The sequence below is a fragment of the Dysidea avara genome, chromosome 3, assembly GCF_963678975.1.
Source record: "Dysidea avara chromosome 3, odDysAvar1.4, whole genome shotgun sequence".
NCBI lineage: Eukaryota > Metazoa > Porifera > Demospongiae > Dictyoceratida > Dysideidae > Dysidea > Dysidea avara.
This window is the reverse complement of record NC_089274.1, coordinates 690,971-711,274: the sequence shown is the minus strand read 5'-3', so window position 1 is coordinate 711,274 and position 20,304 is coordinate 690,971. Positions and strand designations below refer to the sequence as shown.

The 20,304-nt window shown below is 37.5% G+C and overlaps 1 protein-coding gene across 2 annotated transcripts in view; it reads right to left on the bottom strand.

The window, feature by feature from the left end:
• LOC136248643 (serine-rich adhesin for platelets-like) overlaps positions 1 to 20,304 on the bottom strand; it is a 49,460-nt gene that overhangs the window by 14,298 nt on the left and 14,858 nt on the right. For both annotated transcript variants that reach the window (XM_066040408.1, XM_066040409.1), the window contains exons 9-16: positions 7,501 to 7,596; positions 7,307 to 7,456; positions 7,176 to 7,260; positions 4,363 to 4,412; positions 4,207 to 4,314; positions 3,826 to 4,153; positions 3,662 to 3,748; positions 3,190 to 3,431 (exon numbers count right to left, since the gene is read on the bottom strand). In XM_066040408.1, coding sequence (XP_065896480.1) covers positions 3,190 to 3,431; positions 3,662 to 3,748; positions 3,826 to 4,153; positions 4,207 to 4,314; positions 4,363 to 4,412; positions 7,176 to 7,260; positions 7,307 to 7,456; positions 7,501 to 7,596 — 1,146 coding nt within the window. The remainder of the gene's footprint in view (positions 1 to 3,189; positions 3,432 to 3,661; positions 3,749 to 3,825; positions 4,154 to 4,206; positions 4,315 to 4,362; positions 4,413 to 7,175; positions 7,261 to 7,306; positions 7,457 to 7,500; positions 7,597 to 20,304) is intronic.

The window sequence follows — 20,304 nt, the reverse complement described above, 5'->3', positions numbered from 1 at the left end:
TCAATAGAAATTCTTGATGGATCAGATGTTTTACACTTTTAATGGTGCCACGCCCACACAGTCGCGATTAGTGAGTTATCCACGAAGGAGACAAGAGTTCATCAAAACTTGTTCCAGTTCCTGAGGTGAATAATTGTTGGTTGATTTAGGCGCTTGCTATTGGAGACTTGTTTACCGTTTAGATAAGGATTTCGCAGAATGTGTGAAGTTACACCATATATGGTAAGCGTAGCCACAAAGCATGGTATATCAGTTATATACCACAGCGCGGCGCTTTTGATCTCAACCACAGGTGTGGTATATATATATATATATCACTGGCCACGCCCACACCTTAGCCCTCAAAATGACAGGCACTCCTAAAATGGCATCTCTAATAGCCATCATAGAAACATCATAGAAACATCCATGATAAAAAGCTTGTTTATAAAGAGTCCTGGTCTAATATAGCACTAAAAACAAAATAAAAATTATAATAACAGCACATAAATACTATTAATTCTTCAAAGCACTTATGCTAGTGTAAAAGATACTAGACACCCAACAGATACTTGTAATTTCACGATAGACCACACCTCTTAACAATCTAGCTTGACTAGTAATGATTGAGTGTGGAAACCACACGTCTTGGTTAGGTGAAAAAAGGAATAATCACCACACCCCTTCACCCTAATAGAACAGTCACACATGTATAGCTGTATGCTGCTATAACAAGAAACCAAACAAACTAGTATATTAAAAATTAATTTTAGGGATCCAAGCAATAAAAAGTAGTGAATCAAGAGATGAATGATGGTATTACAGCATAGCTCATTGGGAAAATCCTTACTTTGGCATTGAACAAAATCATTGCTATAACCATGCCAATGTAGACATTTTCTCACCAAGCTATGCTGTAATACCATCTCTTGTTTCACTAATATACTAGTACTACGGATACTGTGGGACCTTAACTAAGTGTTGGGTGTCCTCAGGCTGTGCAGGGTTCCACAGTATTCAATGAGCCTTATCCGAAATTATGTCACAGACATAAAAATGGCCACTGTAGTGGGGACTCTCGTAAAATTTGCATGGGTGACTATGGGAAGAAAAATTTTGAATGACAATATCTCAGCCAAGAAGGAAGATATCAAGCTCTAATCAGTGGGTATGGTTATAAATTAGCTGAAAGAATAGGAATCTAGCATTTTGATAATCAGCCGAAAATTGCTTGTACGTACTTATTGTAAAGAGTTTGCTTGGCTGAGATATTGCCATTCAAAATTTTTCTCCCCATAGTCGCCCATACAAATTTATGAGAGTCCCCCCACTACAGCGGCCATTTTTAAGTCTGTGACGTAATTTCGGATAAGGCTTATATGATTGACTGACTACCTGTTAACAAGAGTCAAATGATAAATGATTGGAATTCTTAATATGACCATTGAAATCAAAATTAATTTTCACTTGTCAAAATCTTAGACATATAAAACAACAGGTTCAATGAACTTAACAAGAGCTACAGTAGGTTGTCGCTAAACTCAACACAGTGGCTAGACTGGGACAGTGTGTTCATGAGTTATACTGGGGACAGTGTGTTTGTACAGGTTATACTGGGGACAGTGTGCTTGTACAGGTTATACTGGGGACAGTGTGTTTGTACAGGTTATACTGGGGACAGTGTGTTTGTACAGGTTATACTTTGTATGTACTGCAGTTGGTGAAAAGGCACATCTTGGGACAAAGTGACATTGAACAGTGAATACAGCCCGTAGCCTTATACATTGTCGAGTTATGCTGGGCTGAAGACATCAGTTAGTAGAAAATTCAAGTAAAATAGGGAACTGATTCTTAACCAATACTACCAAGCTGTTTAGAAGGAAAAGTGAGGGTGATTTTGAAGGACAAGAAAGCCCAAAACTCCATGATCCCTAATCTGCATGATAAGCACAGTACTAATCATTAATTTTTGGGAGTAAAGTTTTGTAGACAGCTGAACAACTGCAAAACAAATACATCTCTTGAAAATTTGCATATACAGTGGTCCCTCCATTATCCGAACTCATTGAGCCCCAGGTGTGTTTTAGATAATGAAAAAGTTTTGGGTAAACAAAGCCCATACATTGAGCTTAGTTAAATACTCTAATAGAACAGTCAGTTCACAGTTTGGATAACAGAAAGTTCGTGGCACCCGAAGAGGCTAATGGGAAGGTCATTCAAAGTCACAACATGTGTATTTCAAACTGACAAAAAGAAACCACATCCGTGCAAAGAATACAAGCTAGGTAGATAGGTACACGTCACACACATGTTTTTACAATTTCAGCAAACCATGGTGTGCCCACACGCCAACCTCCATAATAGCGGATCAAATCCTCTGGACAATTGTCTCATGCCCAGACCCCACCCACTGCATTGAGTAGGGTCTGGTGACATTGTTTATGCATTTGTATTCATGGTTCCAGTCAGCCATCTTCGTTGTTCTAGCCTATCAAATCACATTGTAGCTGAATTAAAGTGTTTGATTGGTTAGAAAAGGAAAAATGGTGTAGGGCCCAAAACTCTAGCGTTTTTCACCAGACCCTACTCAACACAGTGGGTGAGGTCTGGGCACGAGACTATCTGGACAAGGGGGAATGTAACTCCATAAACAGCGAAATTCAAACATGGCTGCTGTGTGCTATAAAAAAACTAATTTTATAAAATTTGGGCATTTACAGAGAGGCATGCTCAAGTACGTCACATTACTGGCATCACTGAAACAAAGCTATGGAAACTCAAATAGCATGACGGAAGAATAGTAGCACAACCATAACAGGGTAGCCTTTCTGCATTCACAAATGATGTGAAATAACTTAACTTGACCATTGTAGAGTTATCCTTCGAACTGATGGCTGCCTATTGAAGCCAGCTTGGCTGCCTTCACAGAATATGAAGTGGTGGTCCATTCTACACATCCTTATTGCATGTAACCAATGATACATATATAGTACACTAGACGCTATGCTTGAATTTTGCCTGTTGTATTGGTAGTGTACGGAGTTACATGCTCCCTTATCCATAAGATTCAATGCGCTCCTGATAATGACAAAGGTGTTGTTCCCAACAAATCTGGTTCAACCATTTAGCTAAAATTTCACTCTTAAAGTGTCCACTACAGAGAGGTGTCCAATGGACATTATAAACCGTTGTTATAACAACCACACAAACCTTATTATTTAGTGATGATGTCACAGTCAATTTCTCAGATGACAATTTGAAGGGAATTTGATGGTAGAAATGACACAACTCTGATACCATCTGATAAGCTAGGTGCTTCCTGGTCTTCATGGCAATACAAAGGATACTTATTAGTGGCAGAGCCAGCTGTGACACAGATAGTATCCCAGGGTCTGTCAGGATCTTTGTGACACACCGGTATACACCTTGCCAAACACTGCGACAAACTTCCTCTGTATAGGGGGTAGGGCGTATGTAACAGTACATCACTTGAGAGGAGGTTGGACACATGTCATAACTCTTTGATGTGTGATTACACTGCCAAATATGGCACCAGGTGTTAACACTTGTTTATTAGTTAGGAAAGTAAATTAATGTTGTTTGTAAGAGATCTGGGACAGACATATGACTTCATCCAGTTCAAGATATGACAGGTCACCACCTCCTCTGATAGATATCTTACCAGTAACTAATGGTGACAGTTGCAGTATGGCTTCCATAAATAAGAAAAATGCCTTAGGGTGCTTTAAAAACAAGGTGTGGCCATCACCTAGGTAATGATAATGTAATTATAAACCACACATGTGGGGACAGATCATGTACTAGTGATTCGTCAAGTAGGCTTACCACATTTGATAGCAGGTGCAACAGCTCCACTGATATGACTTCCTGACAACCCACATAGCGATGTCACTAACTGACAACAACTTAGTAACAATGATCGGTATACTAGGCCAGGGTGTAATCGTGGTGATGAGACCAGTGTTGTAGTATCACCATGACAATGCACAATGTTTACAAACACATTCATGATGTCATTTGAAGTGGTATGACATGATGGAGGTGTGGTGGGGGTAAGGCTCACATGGGCACCATTAAACGCCCACTCATCAAGCAACATATTAGCACAACGTGTGTCAACACCCACACAAAACAGCAATAATGGGGAGATCACCTGAGACAATGACCACACCCACATGAGAGTATAACGTACAAGTGTATTCTTACTTGTTTCATGCACTGTGGCCTCTTGTTACCAAGACAACCGATCAAATGCTGCCACACACAGTATCGCTGCATGTCAGCATCACGATGTCGTACAGGTGAAGGGAAGCCCTACATGTACACTACATCACTATGGTTACAAGCATATAGCCCACTCACAATTAGAGGAGTCATTATCAACCTGATACGACGACTGCCAGTCAACACTCCTAAAATGAGAACACAAAAATAGTGACTACAGTATTAAAAGACTGAACACCAACTGACTGTTCTATTAGAGTATTTTGTTTTGTCAACAGGTGTATACATGCTCAATTAGAGCAATTGAACAAATCAACAGAGCTCTTAATACTGGACCAGTGACATCTTAACAAACATGTTTTCAAAGTGAACTTGAAATGTATTAACACACTTTATAGTTACATATATTGAATTTTCTACTGACTGTCTGACTATTTGTTCCATAGTATATTAGCAGCAAACAAAACACATCTCTCCTGCCAGGTTGGTTATTCCTACCTGTGGATTGACACTTGAAAAGACAGGGCTCAATCCAAAAATTTCACAAAGTTGTTTTGGAATGTAAGGGGCGCGGTATTTGGTTTTAGCACTACTATAGGATGAGAAGCAGTAAAACCTGGAATACAAAACAACGGAACAGCAGAATAACAGAATAATAAAAAATTGCATTCCAAATAATTTACACTCTATAGTATTCAGCAACTCTGCTGAGAACACTTCACAATAGCAGAACACTAGATGAGATCCTCAAGGTGTTCATCATACACTATGATAATACTGTATAGTAGGGACCATAAAGGTTTGGGTGTGGCCCATGAAAAACGCCACCCAAAAACCAGCCTTACTTTTCCCCGATGAAGATGAAACAGTATTGGTTAGGTAAAACTAAGCCCAAACAAACCTTCAGATTGACCCAAAACGCTTTCAACAAGTTGCTATAAAAAAACATTAAATGGAATTTTCTAGTGACTGACTGATGATACCTTCAGACAAGCTTAACTCAATAACGGCTGAGGCTATGGGCTTGATTATTTCACTGTTTGACGTTGCTTCAGCCGGACACATAACTTTTGGCATACCACAGTACGTACAATGGACTTACCAGTGTCCCATTCATCTTTGCTGACAGAAAAAGGTGTCAATTTGGTGGTAGCGTGTGATAGTTTCCCTTCACAATTAACGGAAATCATCCGTATTTTTCATAGTGGCTACTTTGATTGCAGAGGTACTTTTCGAACAGTTCTTGATTCGTAATGCTGTGTAACGGGTTGAACATAGCTGACAATGAAGCGTAATGGATACTTGCTTTGTTAAAACATGAGCAACTGCTACTTACTATGTTTGCATGAAAAAAATCGAAATACTCTAATAGAACAGTCACTGCACAATAAAATATTCTAATAGAGCAGTCACACAAGCTAACTTGAGAGGTGTGTAAGCTGTATGGCATTAGTAACTATGAAAATTTACTGTTAGGTATCGGTAGGTATTTTTCTGTATTGGTGGAACCCTATTTTAAACTAGAGTAGGAACCATAACACATCAATAAAAAGTACTGAAACAAGCTGGAGTAGTGCATGATATTGTAAAACAATAAGAAGTGTTATATCCCTACTGTGCTAGAAATTCACAGTAGGGATACAACACTTCTTATTGTTTTACTGTGGTTTAATATCATACACTACTCCAACCTGTTTCAGTACTTTTTATCAATGTGCTATGGTCCCTACTCTTTTTGAAAATTCCATATATATATATATATATATATATTTTTTTTTTTTTGTGCGTACTTGCTAAATAGAATGCAGACAATACTATCCTACCCTAAACTACTCCCTAATACACTTCACTATCATTACAAAATTTTAAGTTCTTTCTGCTATACCAGCTGTTCACATGAGTAACTAATTTATTAGAGTCAAAGCAACGAGAGTTTTCAAGTAGTGCTTGACTTTAGAATATACTTTAAACATGTTTGGTGATGGATGACTATCAGTGTTAGTAGATTACTCCAGGGTAGATTGTGTGGGAGTGGGAGTGTTAAATTCGGGCAGTTACTAATATGTGAAAGCTGGCAAAAGCAAGCAAAGTAGAAAGAACTTCCAATTTTGTAGTGACTGTGTATTGAAGTGTATTAGAAAGTAGTTTAGGTTAGTTTGTTCTAGGGTTGATAGTTTTGTGTGCATTTTATTTAACGATCACCCCGAGGCGTTATTCTGTTATTGCGATTGTGTTGTCAGCAGAGTTGCTATAAAGAGCACAAATAATTTAGAATGTAATTTTCAATTATTCTGTTACCACGTTTTACTGCATCCCATAGGACTGCACAGCACACTCTGAAATGTAAAGCATGAGGTTTCTAGGGGCATGCTCCTCCCAGGAAATATTTGAAAAACCAGGTGTGATCTTTCTATTGAACATTTTGATTATAGAATATTGGGAAAATCTACATGTCAAGGCTTTACCTGAGGGAGAGGGAACAGTTAATCCAAGGGGGGGGGGGGGGGGGCTAGTCCCCCTAACCCCTGATTTACCATATAGGCAGAATTTTTTTTTTTTTTTTTGCAATTGGTGATAGCAGCTTCATGAAGTATGTTTGTAGAGAAAATTTCTACCGATACATCATAATAATAATAGTACACTTGCTGATTTGTAGTGTTTACTGTCTAGTATTAAGACTAAGGCTGCAGTCCACTCCTTTATTGACCAACAGACAAACACACAAACAGCACCGCTGAAAAAAATGGAACATGTCAGTAGTTAGCTTTTCACTACATAGCAGCTGATCATGTGATGATGGCTTAAACAATTAGAATAACTACCACTGTTTCAAGCTGATTCACTAAATAAACTATTTTAATGTTTTGTTCATCAGTAATGTGTAGCCTAGGAACAAGTACTACAGACAAGTTTATCTCAGCTGATACATGAATTATTTTTATGTTACTTACTTGGCTCCAGGGCATAGTTGTCAAGGAGACATTGCCACGCCTTATAAGCTGCCACCTGCACTTGACTGTCATTATGTTTGAATGCCTAGCAACACATCATAACACAACTGGTTGTCATAGCAACATCACACCTGTTCAACAATTTTGAGGTAACCATTAAACCAGTTGCCATAGTTATGAAGCTGATCATCTAGTACTCGGACAAAGTGTTGCCATACCAACAACACAGTAACCTGTTTCTTTGCCTCATTAAATCTTTGTTGAAGTAATGCAGTCAATTTCTAAGAGATCACATGACCAACATGTATAGATCACATGTGCTCACCTCCCTGAGGGTGTCTATCAACCAACTGGCCACTTCCTGGTTGTGTATTAGCAATGTCTCCAACTTCCTGGCCAGCTGAACTGTAGCCATTACATTCTGCAGCAGGACATACAGACAGACAGACAAACACATGGTTTCTATGGGGGAATTTGTGAATTGTGCATATGTACATGTTAGAGACACAATGATACAGTGTGTAGGTGTATCGATATATTGCCTCTGGTGTATCATGATACAGCGATATATTGCGTGATACAAAGTGGAGTTTAAGCAATGGTCTATGTTATTGTTTGTTTTTTAAAAGAAATAAGTGAGCTAATTTTTCTTCGAGAAGCATTACATACTACTCAGTTTGACCACAATGTACAATAATTTGATTGTCAGCCATGTTAACAAGCCACGGTATGTCGATATATATATATATATCATCATGATACACGATATATCGTTGCATCTCTAGTACATGTGTCACAAAAACTTATGACTCTGGACATGTACGACTTTATTGTCACTGGAGAAAACATGAAAATATAGCTCTATATTAACGAAGGTTTAGAATTGGTTACGTGCTCTAGTGGGATATTCTGTGAGAAAACTCACTAAGAGAGTAGTTTTACTCATGCGAAAGCATTGGTGAATTGGTTAACAACATCTCGTGTTCAATTACAAAATCAGCTGCTTAGTTCAGTAGAAACCTCAACCCTCAATATCACCACACACTCATCATAGAATTATAATGGTGATATTGAAGTTGATGTTTGAACCGAACAATCAACTGGTTAAATTTGGTACACATAAGGGATGAGGTTTAACAACAAATCTTGGTACCAAGTTTGGTTTGAATATGATAAACATTCAAAGAGTTATTAATGCACACCATGACAAAGTTTCTATGGAGATTGTAACAAACATCAATTTGATGTTTCTGTATTGTAAGGAGACTAGGGAGTTATGCCAAACAGGGCCGACCCTACTGCTCCTTTAATAATATCCCGGGGTTGTGAAGATGCAGTACTAATTACCAATGCCTTCGATAAGAACCTCAGTGCAGCATTACAACCCACAACCGATTAAATGATAAATGGGACATACTGTAGTCTAGTGAAGTTTACTGCACTGTTCAGACCATTACCTCAGTGATGTATTGTCCTAAGCAGAGGCAAAGAGTGTAATTGCACCACCCCTCCCCAAATAGACATGACCAGCTTCACATGAATATTTCCCCACAAGTCAGCCCCCTCCCCAAGCGTTACATCAACTAATTATACTGTATATTAATACTCATAAATTATTGACTAATTGTAGTGTTAGGTAGCATTCATTACTTGTGGTAGGATCATTTCCACACCAACTAAACTTCCATCTTGTATACCTGCCTCATCATTTACTTCAGCAGTAATACACTATGAACAAAGTCTTTTACAGGAACCAAGAAAATGCTGTTTTCACACATCCGTAGCTCAATAGTACCTGACTGGAAATTAACTATTTTTTGCTGTGGAAACTCTCTCGGAGTGGGGCATCCCCTGTTTCAAATTTGAGCTGAATCCACCAAGCCATCACTGAGATATGCATCTTCAAAATTCATCTTAGTTTCTTAGAAAAATCACTATAACTCGTTACATGCTTTAGTCAATTTTCTTCAAATTTGGAGGGCAGTAAGAACACAATAGTCAGGTTTACTATGTCAAAAATACACTTTCGCTCAAAGTTTATGGAGATTAGCAAACCTATACATTTTTGGAAAGCTTAGAGCATGAGGAATCTCAAAATCAATGTTTACATTTGCACAGATTCCTGCAAGGTCAGCATTTTTTTAAATTTCAAAGTGACAGCTAATAAAATAAGAAAACTCTAATATATCAAGTTAAATTTGACATAAAAGTTTAATAAATGAACTCAACAAATTCTCTGGTGACATTTTTACACCTCTTTTCATTAGAGGTGAGACAGTTAATCATGAACAATTGAAAGTTTTTACAAAGGGAATAGAAGAACATCTATTATAATATACTGCAATAATTCAGGAATAATTTATAGTGAAAAGAATTAATGAATATTCTGGATTATTTGGAGTATAACTGGTGCAAAGTATAACTAGTGCAAAGTATAATATGACTTCTACTAAAACAGTTCAAACCTAAAAAAGCTGAAATTTTAGATACTCTAATAGAGCAGTCGCTTAAAGGCAGTCAACTTTTGAGCCCATTTTTTTTGCTAATGTGCTTACGTATGTTTAGCATAATTAGCACCAGATGAATTTTGAAAGAATTTTCATTTTAAAAGTAATTGGAATTAGCTCTCTCCTAAAAGGGAAGTTTCCTTTTTACATAAACAATGAATTCACCATGATCAGCAAGAGCAATTTTATGCACCAGATAGACATGCACCAACAAGTTAAAATTGATACATGATCTTGAAAATTAGTATCCACTGTTACCTAACTGTTAACCCAATGTAAATTTCCTTTCTGGTGACAGAATGATTACCATCTTTAAATAATCCAAATATTGCAATTGTCGATGGAGTGATTCTTATCCAGAAGATGACAAAGATCTAGCCAAGATGCTTTTAATGACAGGCTTACAAGTAACTGCTCCATGCTAAAATGCTGGTGCTATTGCAACGATTTACCTTGCACAGAATTGTGTTTGTGTGGTACAGATGCACAAGTGACGGAGATTTATACATACAAGTAGAAGGAAAAATGAAAAATTTTAAAGTTGGATTACGATCAAAAAAGTAGAGAAACAAGGGAATTGCTAAAAAGTAGTGAAAGAAGAAAGGTTGCCTATACATCTGCAGATATACTAGTGGACAATTAATCCCTATACTTCATTCAGTCTATAAATGACTGAATTAGGGATTAAATGTCCACTGCAGAATATAGGCAACCTCTCTTGTTCACTACTGTATAGACTGAAATATAGGGATTAAATGTGGGACTAACATAATTATGACTGGTGAACCCGTGCATATACTGCATCAAAGGAAGAAGGGCACTTGGAAAACTATACACCTGGACACATGCCCCAAGCCCCCAACCATCAATTTTGTAGCAAGCCATTACGATTCATTTTCAGCTATGCTTTTCACATTACACAGCGTTGCAAACAAAAACAGCGTGAGAAGTTTCTCCACTATCAATCATATTGCTATGGAAAATACTGGCGATAAGCTAACACAGCCACAGTTAAGCTGTATCACGTTATGTAGCGTAAATTGACACCTTGCATTGTCAGTGAAGAGAACTGGAACACAAAGGAGGACAAAGGCAAGCCCATGATGCATGTATTGTACATCTACAGTTGGCAAAATCAAGCCAATATGTCAAATTATGCTTGGCTGTCAGTCAGTCAGCGTAAAATTCTGTTGAATAGAAAATTTTTAAAATGCTATAGAAATTTTGTTGGAAGAGTTTGGGGTTAGTCTAAAGACATTTTTGAGCTTGGCTATGCCTAGCCAATGTTGCAAAGCTGTCATGAAGGGAAATTGAGACTGGTTTTAGGGTGATATTTTGAACTAGAAAAGCTCAATTCTGCATGATCCCTAATATATATATAGTACTATAGTACTGTATAATACATCAAAAATGACAACAGTGACAGTGCTGATCATTGTTAGGTTCATATCTTTGAATTAACTGTAATAGATATAAATACATGTATATGTACATACCTACATAGCCATGACGTCTTTATACATAGCTGTACCCTACATCTCAATGTTAATAATTCACTTATTCACTTTGTTTCATGCAATAACTATTTGCCAAATAAATTGCTTTTAAGTTACTTAGCATTTTAGAGGCTATTAATGGTTCTATATGGGTGTGAGAACATAGAAATAGTGTTTGTTACAATTCTCTGTCAATAAGAGGCTGATATATGGAGAAATTTGCACCATATGGACTGCTATTTTCAAACTGCTAATTAACTAACATGTAGGTATCTGTATAAATGTAAGCATTGATCTCCATGCTCTAAGCTTTCTAATAATAATTATGTAGGCCCATAAATTTAGAGCAAAGTTATATTTGACATAGTAAACTGTGTCAATGCATGCCACCAACTGGTACGTGCAAAAGTGCTCTTGGATCTGGTCAGGGTGAAGTCATAGTTGCCAATTGCTAATTAACAAAGTTCCTTTTAAGAGAGAATATTTTATGCAAATGACGATTATTCTTTCAAACCTAGTATTAGCTAATCTCCTGAAATTTATGTCTAACATAAGCACACTAGCTAGGAGTTTCATAAAAGTGACTGCTACATTAGCAATATGGACTCAAAATTGACTGCTTTATTAGAGTATGTGACTGCTCTATTAGAGTAACTCAATTTTTTCTGGCTTGAACTGTTTCAGTGAAAGCCAAACTTATACTTTGCTCCAGTTATACAAAGATCTCATTAAATTAATCTGGAATATTCCACAATTCTTTTTGCTTAGAACTATTCTTGAGTTATTGCAGCATAATGGATGCTCTTCTATTCCATTTGTAAAAACTTCTAATTATTCATGATTAACTATCACCTCTAATAGAGATGTAAAAATGTCACCAGAGAATTTGTTGAGTTTATTAATGAACTTTTATGTCAAATTAAAATTGATATATCGGGAATTTCTTACTTTATTGGCTGCCATTTTGAAATTTAAAAATGCTGACCTTGCAGGAATATGTGCAAATGTAAACATTGATTTTCAGATTCCTCATGCTCTAAGCTTTCCAAAAATGTATAGGTTTGCTAATCTCCATAAACTTTGAACAAAAGTACATAGTGAACCTGACCACAATGCAGCATGTTTGCAGTCCAAATTCGTACACACCAGATAAAGAACAAGAAAGTTACACGCAATTTGCAAAAAAATGCAATAGCAATTTTTTTGTCACGGCCACAGAGTAAACTGTTTGAAAGAATGACTTGAGAATCTGTACATGGAGTAACCGTTGTAGTGCAAACCTTTAGTGGTTTGAAAGAAGTCGCACTAACAGTCATGGAGTTATTACAAAAATGTCAACCATGTGCAACATGATCCAGTTTTAATTTTTTTATTATAAAAAGTACAGTTAATGGAATCAGCTGAAAATCAGCTGAAAATACGTAGAGGTAGATTATTTTAGAACAATCTTTCAGTGGTTTACAAGGAATCAGATTAAAAACTACTGAGTTACACAACGAAAGTCAACTAGGTGTAACAAGTGCAGTCACCCTAATAGAACATTCATCAGTGTACTGGTAGTGATTGATACTCTACTAGTGCAGTCACCCTAATAGAACATTCATCAGTGTACTGGTAGTGATTGATACTCTACTAGTGCAGTCACCCTAATAGAACATTCATCAGTGTACTGGTAGTGATTGATACTCTACTAGTGCAGTCACCCTAATAGAACATTCATCAGTGTACTGGTATACTTTGCCAGTACAAAACATTAGTGGCAAATTTGGTGAATCGTCCCTTAATTTGCCAAAGTTTTTTTCGCCAAAGATATTTTCAACCATGTATGCATTTATAATAGTTATAATTATGATTCCGTCAGACTGACATGTGACGAAACGTGACTACCTCAGGCTGCAATTATGGTGACAGGATCTGCTGATTCCGGCATTCTAAAGTATTTCAAACCTGCGTCATCTAGTAGCTTGCCTGATCCAACTGGTCTGCTAAGGAAGAAGGTGCCACCTAAGGCGATTGAAATGGCCAATGTTGAAGTAGAGGCAAACTTGAATGAGAAACCATCTGGTGGAAGATCTTCATACTTGATTCTTACTCCAACACAGGGGCATTGGAACATGGTGTTACCTATGCAATATTATGCTAGTAAATACCCAAAGTACAGACTAACGAAAACCTCATAAGAAGGTGGAAGAATCAGTACCGCTCTACATTCAAAAGGCCCAAACGATCGTCAAATGAAGCTACTGAAGACACACCTGACACTGTTGAAGGCAGTACCAAGCAAATTCAAGAATTGCCATGAATGAAGACAAGGCTGCTGTTAATTGGAGCAGAGCTGGATGTCCAGGAGCAAGAGTACATTAAGCAAACCAGGAAACATGGAATAGCCATAAATACTTCTGTTGTCATAGCTGCTGCATCTGGGATCATCAAGAGCCATGATGCAAACCAACTTGCCAAGAATGGTGGAGGAATTAAATTAACAGATGCATGGACAAAGAACATATGGGATGTGTCAAGTGTAGGCTTGCAGTACAGTCAAGATTGATGTTGAAGATTTCAACAAAGTGAAGGAGGAGTTCTTGTTAGAGATAAAGAACATTGTTGCAATGGATGAAATTCCTCATGAACTCATCATTAACTATGACCTCATTAACTATGACCAGATGGTATTAAACTATACATCGTGGACTATTGGAGAAGGAAGGGATTAAATGGGTTGAAGTGGTAGGCAAGGATGACAAAAGGCAGATTACTGCAGTGTTTGGTGGATCCATGACTGGAGAGTTTTTACCACAGTTGGTAAAACTAGCCGAAGCCTGCCACATTACCTTTTCTCTTCATCTTGACATGTGACACACAGTGACAACCACTGGTCAAATGAGAGAAGACAACAATGAAATTGTACATTATGTTGCCTTATGTTAATGCAAAAGGAAAGAGATGAAGCTGCCCGACAATCAGCCTGCTTTATTGATATTTGATAATTTTATTTAAAGCTCAGACTACTTCAGCCTTTCTTAAATTACTGGATAGCTACAACCCGAATGTCGTTTTACTACCTGCTAACTGCACAGATAGACTCCAACCAGCTAGACCTTAAGTGTTAATAAAGCAACAACAGACCATCTACATTCACAATTCCAAGAATGGAATGCAAAGCTATTATTTAGCCAGCTGCTTGATTTAAAGCTAAGTGCAGTTAATCCCTTGAGTGCTAGCTGGATCAAGTTACTTTATACAATTACATAAAGACAAAACCAAGTCCAGTGCGAAATGGGATCAAAGAGACAGGAATTTTGAATTGTTTATCAGCTGATAGTGTTGACTACTGTAATAAACTTGTAAATTTTGTGTGACTATAACATTCTCTATTTATCAGTATACAATAATTACAGGTAACCAGGCTATTTAATCAATCTGTAAAATGAGTATCATTACAAATAACCTTTTCATTATAATCGTTAGAACTTTCAAAACTGAATGTTATTTCAAAATATATAGATTGACAAGAGAAAGTCATCAAAGTGGGAAAATGAATGTCATTACTCATAATGATGAAATCACACTTGTACTAAGTGGGAAAATGAATGTCATTACTCATAATGATGAAATCACACTTGTACTAGAATGTCAAGAAATGGAGACAATTTTATTTTCACTGAAACAATATACTAAGTGTGCTCTCATAGCCTCTTGCTTTAACTTCTGGGATGATCCCAAAAGCAGTAACTGTTGCAAATGCGATGGCAAACACACCATAGTCAGTGGTGCCCTTCTGCTTTTGAGAATGACCAACCTGCATAGTGATCTCTTCTTCGCCATGCTGAAACAGATTTGAAATAAGGTGTTCTATTACTTTGTCGCAGTGATTAAATATTAAACTGTATGTTTTAACTTCACCACATACAACATCAAAATGTTGAACCCACTATCCAATGGTGCCTGGTCTTACAATAAATGATTTTGAACCAATTGATCCTGTAAGGTTTGCTTTCTTTTCTTGATATAAAGTGCATGCCAAACTATTTATCTTTGGAAATTGTGATTTCAAGAGTTGCTGTGCAAAGTTAATTTCCACATCACATATCTCTGCTCCCATGATTAAAATCAAACAGCTTTGCTTTCTTTTTCATGGGCGATTCAACATCTGACACATCAATCACCTCTTCAAATTCTTTGCTCTCAGGAACAGTAGCGGCAACAACTGGCACGGGGAATAATGGTTTTAGTGGAGCATCTCCCGGGATCAGACAATGCGAAAGCCTACCAGGAATCAAAAATAAAATAGGCAAAAAAAACTTTGGTAAATAGTGATAACCTGGCACAAGTAACTACAAAGTTACTTTGTATTTACTCATGCACTACTATTTCTTGTGATTATGCTCTCGTGTCCATAACACGTGGACGTTATGAGCGACTAATCTCTCTGAGCAATTCGCCAAGTTATTTATGCCAATTCCAATTCGCCAAAGTTTTGTGCCTCGAAAGTTTCCTACTATATGGTATAAGTCTCTATTAGAACGTTCAACTACAATGAAGTCACCTTGTAGAGAGTTCAACTACAATGAAGTCACCCTATAGAACATTCAACTATCACCTACAAACAAATCACCCTGCAGAGAATTCTGCCACAAACAAGTAACCCTATAGAGACTTTAGTGAACAAGTCACCCCATTGGTATTCAACAAGTCACCCAGCACAGAATTCAGCTACAAACAAATCACTCTGTGGAAAGTCCAGCCACAAACAAATCACCCTGTAGAGATGTTCAACTGCAAACAAACAACCCAGTAGAGCATTCAGCTACCAACAAGTCACTCGGTAGAAAGTTCAACTACACACTAATCACTCTGTAGAGAATTCAGTGTTAAACAAGTCACCCTGAAGAGTTTTCAGCTACAAACAAGTCACCCCATGGAGAATTGAGCTACAAACAAGTCATCTTGTAGATAGTTCAGCTACAACAAGTCATTCTGAAGAGAATCTAGCTACATTGGAAGTCACTCTGTATACAAACAAGTTACCCTGTAGAGATTTCTGGTCTACCTGCAGGAGAGAGGACATGTGATAATTTTCATACAGCATTAATTTTTGTAAACAAATGCATCATTATAAAAATATCTTCAGAACCCAGCTCTTGACGTCTTCATCCTTTCTGCAGTAAAGAAAAAGAAACCTCAAAGCTGGCCACAAACTGGCTTAGGAGTATACAAATACAAGAAGTGATATCTACAGTACCACCCAAAGGTAACGTTACAATCCTTCGCAAGTGCTCAAATCCAGGCCACGACTTGACACGACACACAACTGGAACATGTCATGTGCGAAGGCACGCAATTACTGGAGCAGCTACCCAAGGGAGCTTGCATTGTGTGGCTACACGTGATGAGTTAGCTAGCGCAAATATGCCAAAAAACAACAATTCAGGTGAATTTGGTGCTGAATCCTAGTGAAACTTGGAGAAGGCAAAACAAATTGCCATTAACCTACCATCACAGTCATTTCTTGGCCACCACCTTGGAATTCTTATCTTTTTCCACCTTGGCTTTTTGGGGGCCGCACCCTTTTTCACAGCTTGGCTGTTGTAGCTTATTCTTGAGTATTTGTACATGTGTAGCTAAGAAGTTTAAACACAAAGCACAAACAAACTCCCAAAAAAGTTTCACCTATTTTAATACAACAGATGGGACAAACAAACAGACAAAGTTTTCTCTGCCTAATTATGTTGACCACATTACCACACCGGTAGACTGCTAACCAATAACATCAAACCATAAACACATGTACACTACTAGATGGTTAGGTACAGCACACAAGGACAAGTACTAGCAGGAGAGGCAGGTGTGACATTTTTTATGACTACTTTTGTGGTATGAAGTCATATTACCATGACTACAATCACATTTACACAACATCTACTAGTACACAAAAGTACTAGTAGTTGCAACATTTCAGAACTGGCAAACTTCAACAATCTTGTTCCCTATGGTGATCCTGGAGGGTGGGGGTGTAGCGACAATATCTTTCGCTGCTGCTGCTGCTGCTGCTGCTGTAGTTACTTGTAGTATTATTGTTGCTTGCAGTTGTAGTGCTACTACTGCTTGTACCTTACAAGGAACAGCAGCACTCATTATTGTGAGAAGGTTAGGCAAAGACACTTTTAATGAAGTTTGGGCTAATCGGTGAACAGCTTACCTGATAGTTGTGCCGGGTATTCAGAACATGGTATGGTACTTGTAACCACAAATTATAGTGTGCCCGTGTAGCCGGTTAATCTGGTTTGGGTACCTAGTTGTGAGCTGACTTGCTGACTGGTTCAAACTTTGCTCTCATGCATTAAATTACAATCCACACCCCAACACTGCAGTGGGGTGAAAAGTTAGTTATCACTCAACATGGCCTTTAATCATCCGAATATATTTATCAATCATTCTTAAGCGATACATGCAGTGTACATCTCTACACAAAGTGGATTTTTTTCTCAAGAGAGTTAACATTTCAGCCAACCAGATGATTAGTGGTGACAGCAAAGGTGTCAACAACAGACACATATGGTTTGGCTCAATTACAAGTTCGGGGAAAAGGCTGTAATGGACACTGCACTTTTGTGGCTTCTCCACAGGAAACATATGGTGAAAATTTGATTGGCTGTAAATCTTTAATTTTTAGCTGTTTTTTGAGGATCCAGCCCAACATGTACATACTCTAGTACCAAGAGTTAATAATAGTGGAGAGTTGATAGTACCATATAGTAGGGACCAGCATGGCCCATGAAAAAACATCGCCCAAAAACCAGCCTCACTTTTCCTTGGCGACGATGAAGCAGTATTGGTTAGGCCATTTAGGTGCGAAATGCTTTCAACAAGTTGCCATAAATTTTCTTTTAAATTATTTTTAAATGGAATTTTCTAGTGACTGACTGACTGATGCCTTCAGACAAGCATAACTTGATTATGGCTAAGGCTACGTTTCACTGTTTGATGTTGCTCCAGCCACCTTTTGGCATACTGCAGTACATACAATGCATTCTTCATGGACTTACCAGTGTCTTCCTTTGTGTCCCATTCATCTTTGCTGACAGCAAAAAGTGTTGATTTGGTGGTAGCACATGATGGCTACCCTTCATAACGGAAATTGTCTGTATTTTTTATAGTGGTTACTTTGATTGCAGTAGAGGGAGAAGGTATTTTACTTATACTGTTACTGTACTGGATGAATTTGGAAAATACCACCATACTGTCTAGAATTAGATGGCAACTGATTCATAGCATCATCCTGTCATTTCCTGCTGTTACCAATGTGAAGATACTTTGCCAATGTAAAAGATAAACTTCTTATTACCTAAAGTCATTTTAGCATGTTTCATCAACCTTCTATCACCCTTCCCATAAGAAAGTTTCACTTAATAACTTTATTCATAATATTTTCAAAAATATAATCCATACCGTGGTATGTATTTGTACCGTGATATTTTCTATAATACCGCACCGGCTTTGACAAATCTTATACCGCCCAGCTCTAGATTGCAGATTCAGATGATAATTGATAGCTGGGGCGCACGGCGCCATTTATTTTTTTTTGATGTGGTATGTGTGGGGTCACCAGTCATAATAATTTTAATTTACAAAAAAGTTTACAAACAAGTATACAAAAAATTTGGAATTTTCAACTAGAGTAGGGACCATAGCACATCGATAAAAAGTACTGAAACAAGTTGGAGTAGTGCACGATATTAAATCACAGTAAAATAATAAGAAGTGTTATATCCCTACTGTGTATTGATGTGCCATGGTCCCTACTCTAGTTGAACATTCCAAATTGTTTTGTGTACTTGTATAATTAAGTAACTATCCCTTGTGCGTAAGAAGTACTAGCTAGTGTTATGCATGCTGTCAATAATGGATCTGCCAAATCAGCTAGTAGTGATCATGTAGTACGAGTTGTTAGTTGCTTACTATGTTATGTAAACATTGTAGCGCGTAGTTGAAGCTGATGTGATTACACATCTCTTTCCCTCTAAATTCATTAGCATGCACTGGCTGCTGGTTGACGATGGTAAAGTAATGCAGTATGGGCAGTGTTACTTGTTCTGTAGAAATATATTACGATAACGGTGTAATGCATACACTAATACACTTTAGAACATCAGTCTAAAGGCAGCCTCACACAACCTTGTTAAATGAGCCTTCCTGTGGCCTGATTTTAGGGTTCCAGTCTTTAGACTTGGTGTACGCATATTAGTAAAGAATGATACAATCAAGTTGAACGGTTAACATAAAAAATTCTGGGACCCTGTACACCTACCAAAACAACTGCCATCAGCTGGTTGATTTCTTCATATAGTAATGGTAAAATGTACCTCATTAACATAATGAGTAAGTAAAAATTAGAAGTTTTACATATGAGTTGGGATCACAGAAATAAAAAGCATTGAAACAAGGAAGGTCACCTACACCTGAAGATACATACTAGTGGATCTAATTGCTAATTGTCCACTACCATATAAGGCAACCTCACTACATTTTCCTTCTACTTGTGTGTTTACTGTTTTTATAACATAATTATGACTAATGAACTCACACATACTGTATCATCCCATTAAATTAATTTTCCTTCTGAACGTGTACCCCAACTATCAATATTTATTACGGAATATCAAAGTAGCAATTACACTTCATTTTCAGCAGAACACTAGAAGGCTCTCTGTAATCAATCCAGTCACAACAAAAAACTCAGACCATAACATGGAAGCCATCACAGGTGAATTGACACCTTGCGCTGTAAGAAAAGGTAAAAGGGACACAAAGTAGGACACAGGTAAGTCCATGAAACATTGTACATACTGCGGTATATCTTCAGGTGTAGACAACCTCTCTTGTTACTTTTAATGACTATGATCTCTTAACATTCCTAATTTTTCCTTCTATTTGTTTGTTTACTTTTTGTAACGTTACTATGACAGTACATACCGCATCACAAGAAAGAATGTGTCACACTTAATGATTTTGCCTGAATGTGTACCCCATGTGTACCCCATGTGTACCCCATGTGTACCCCATGTGTACCCCATGTATCAATTACAAAAAGTGAAGGAGCTTCATTTTCAGCAATGTTCAGCCTGT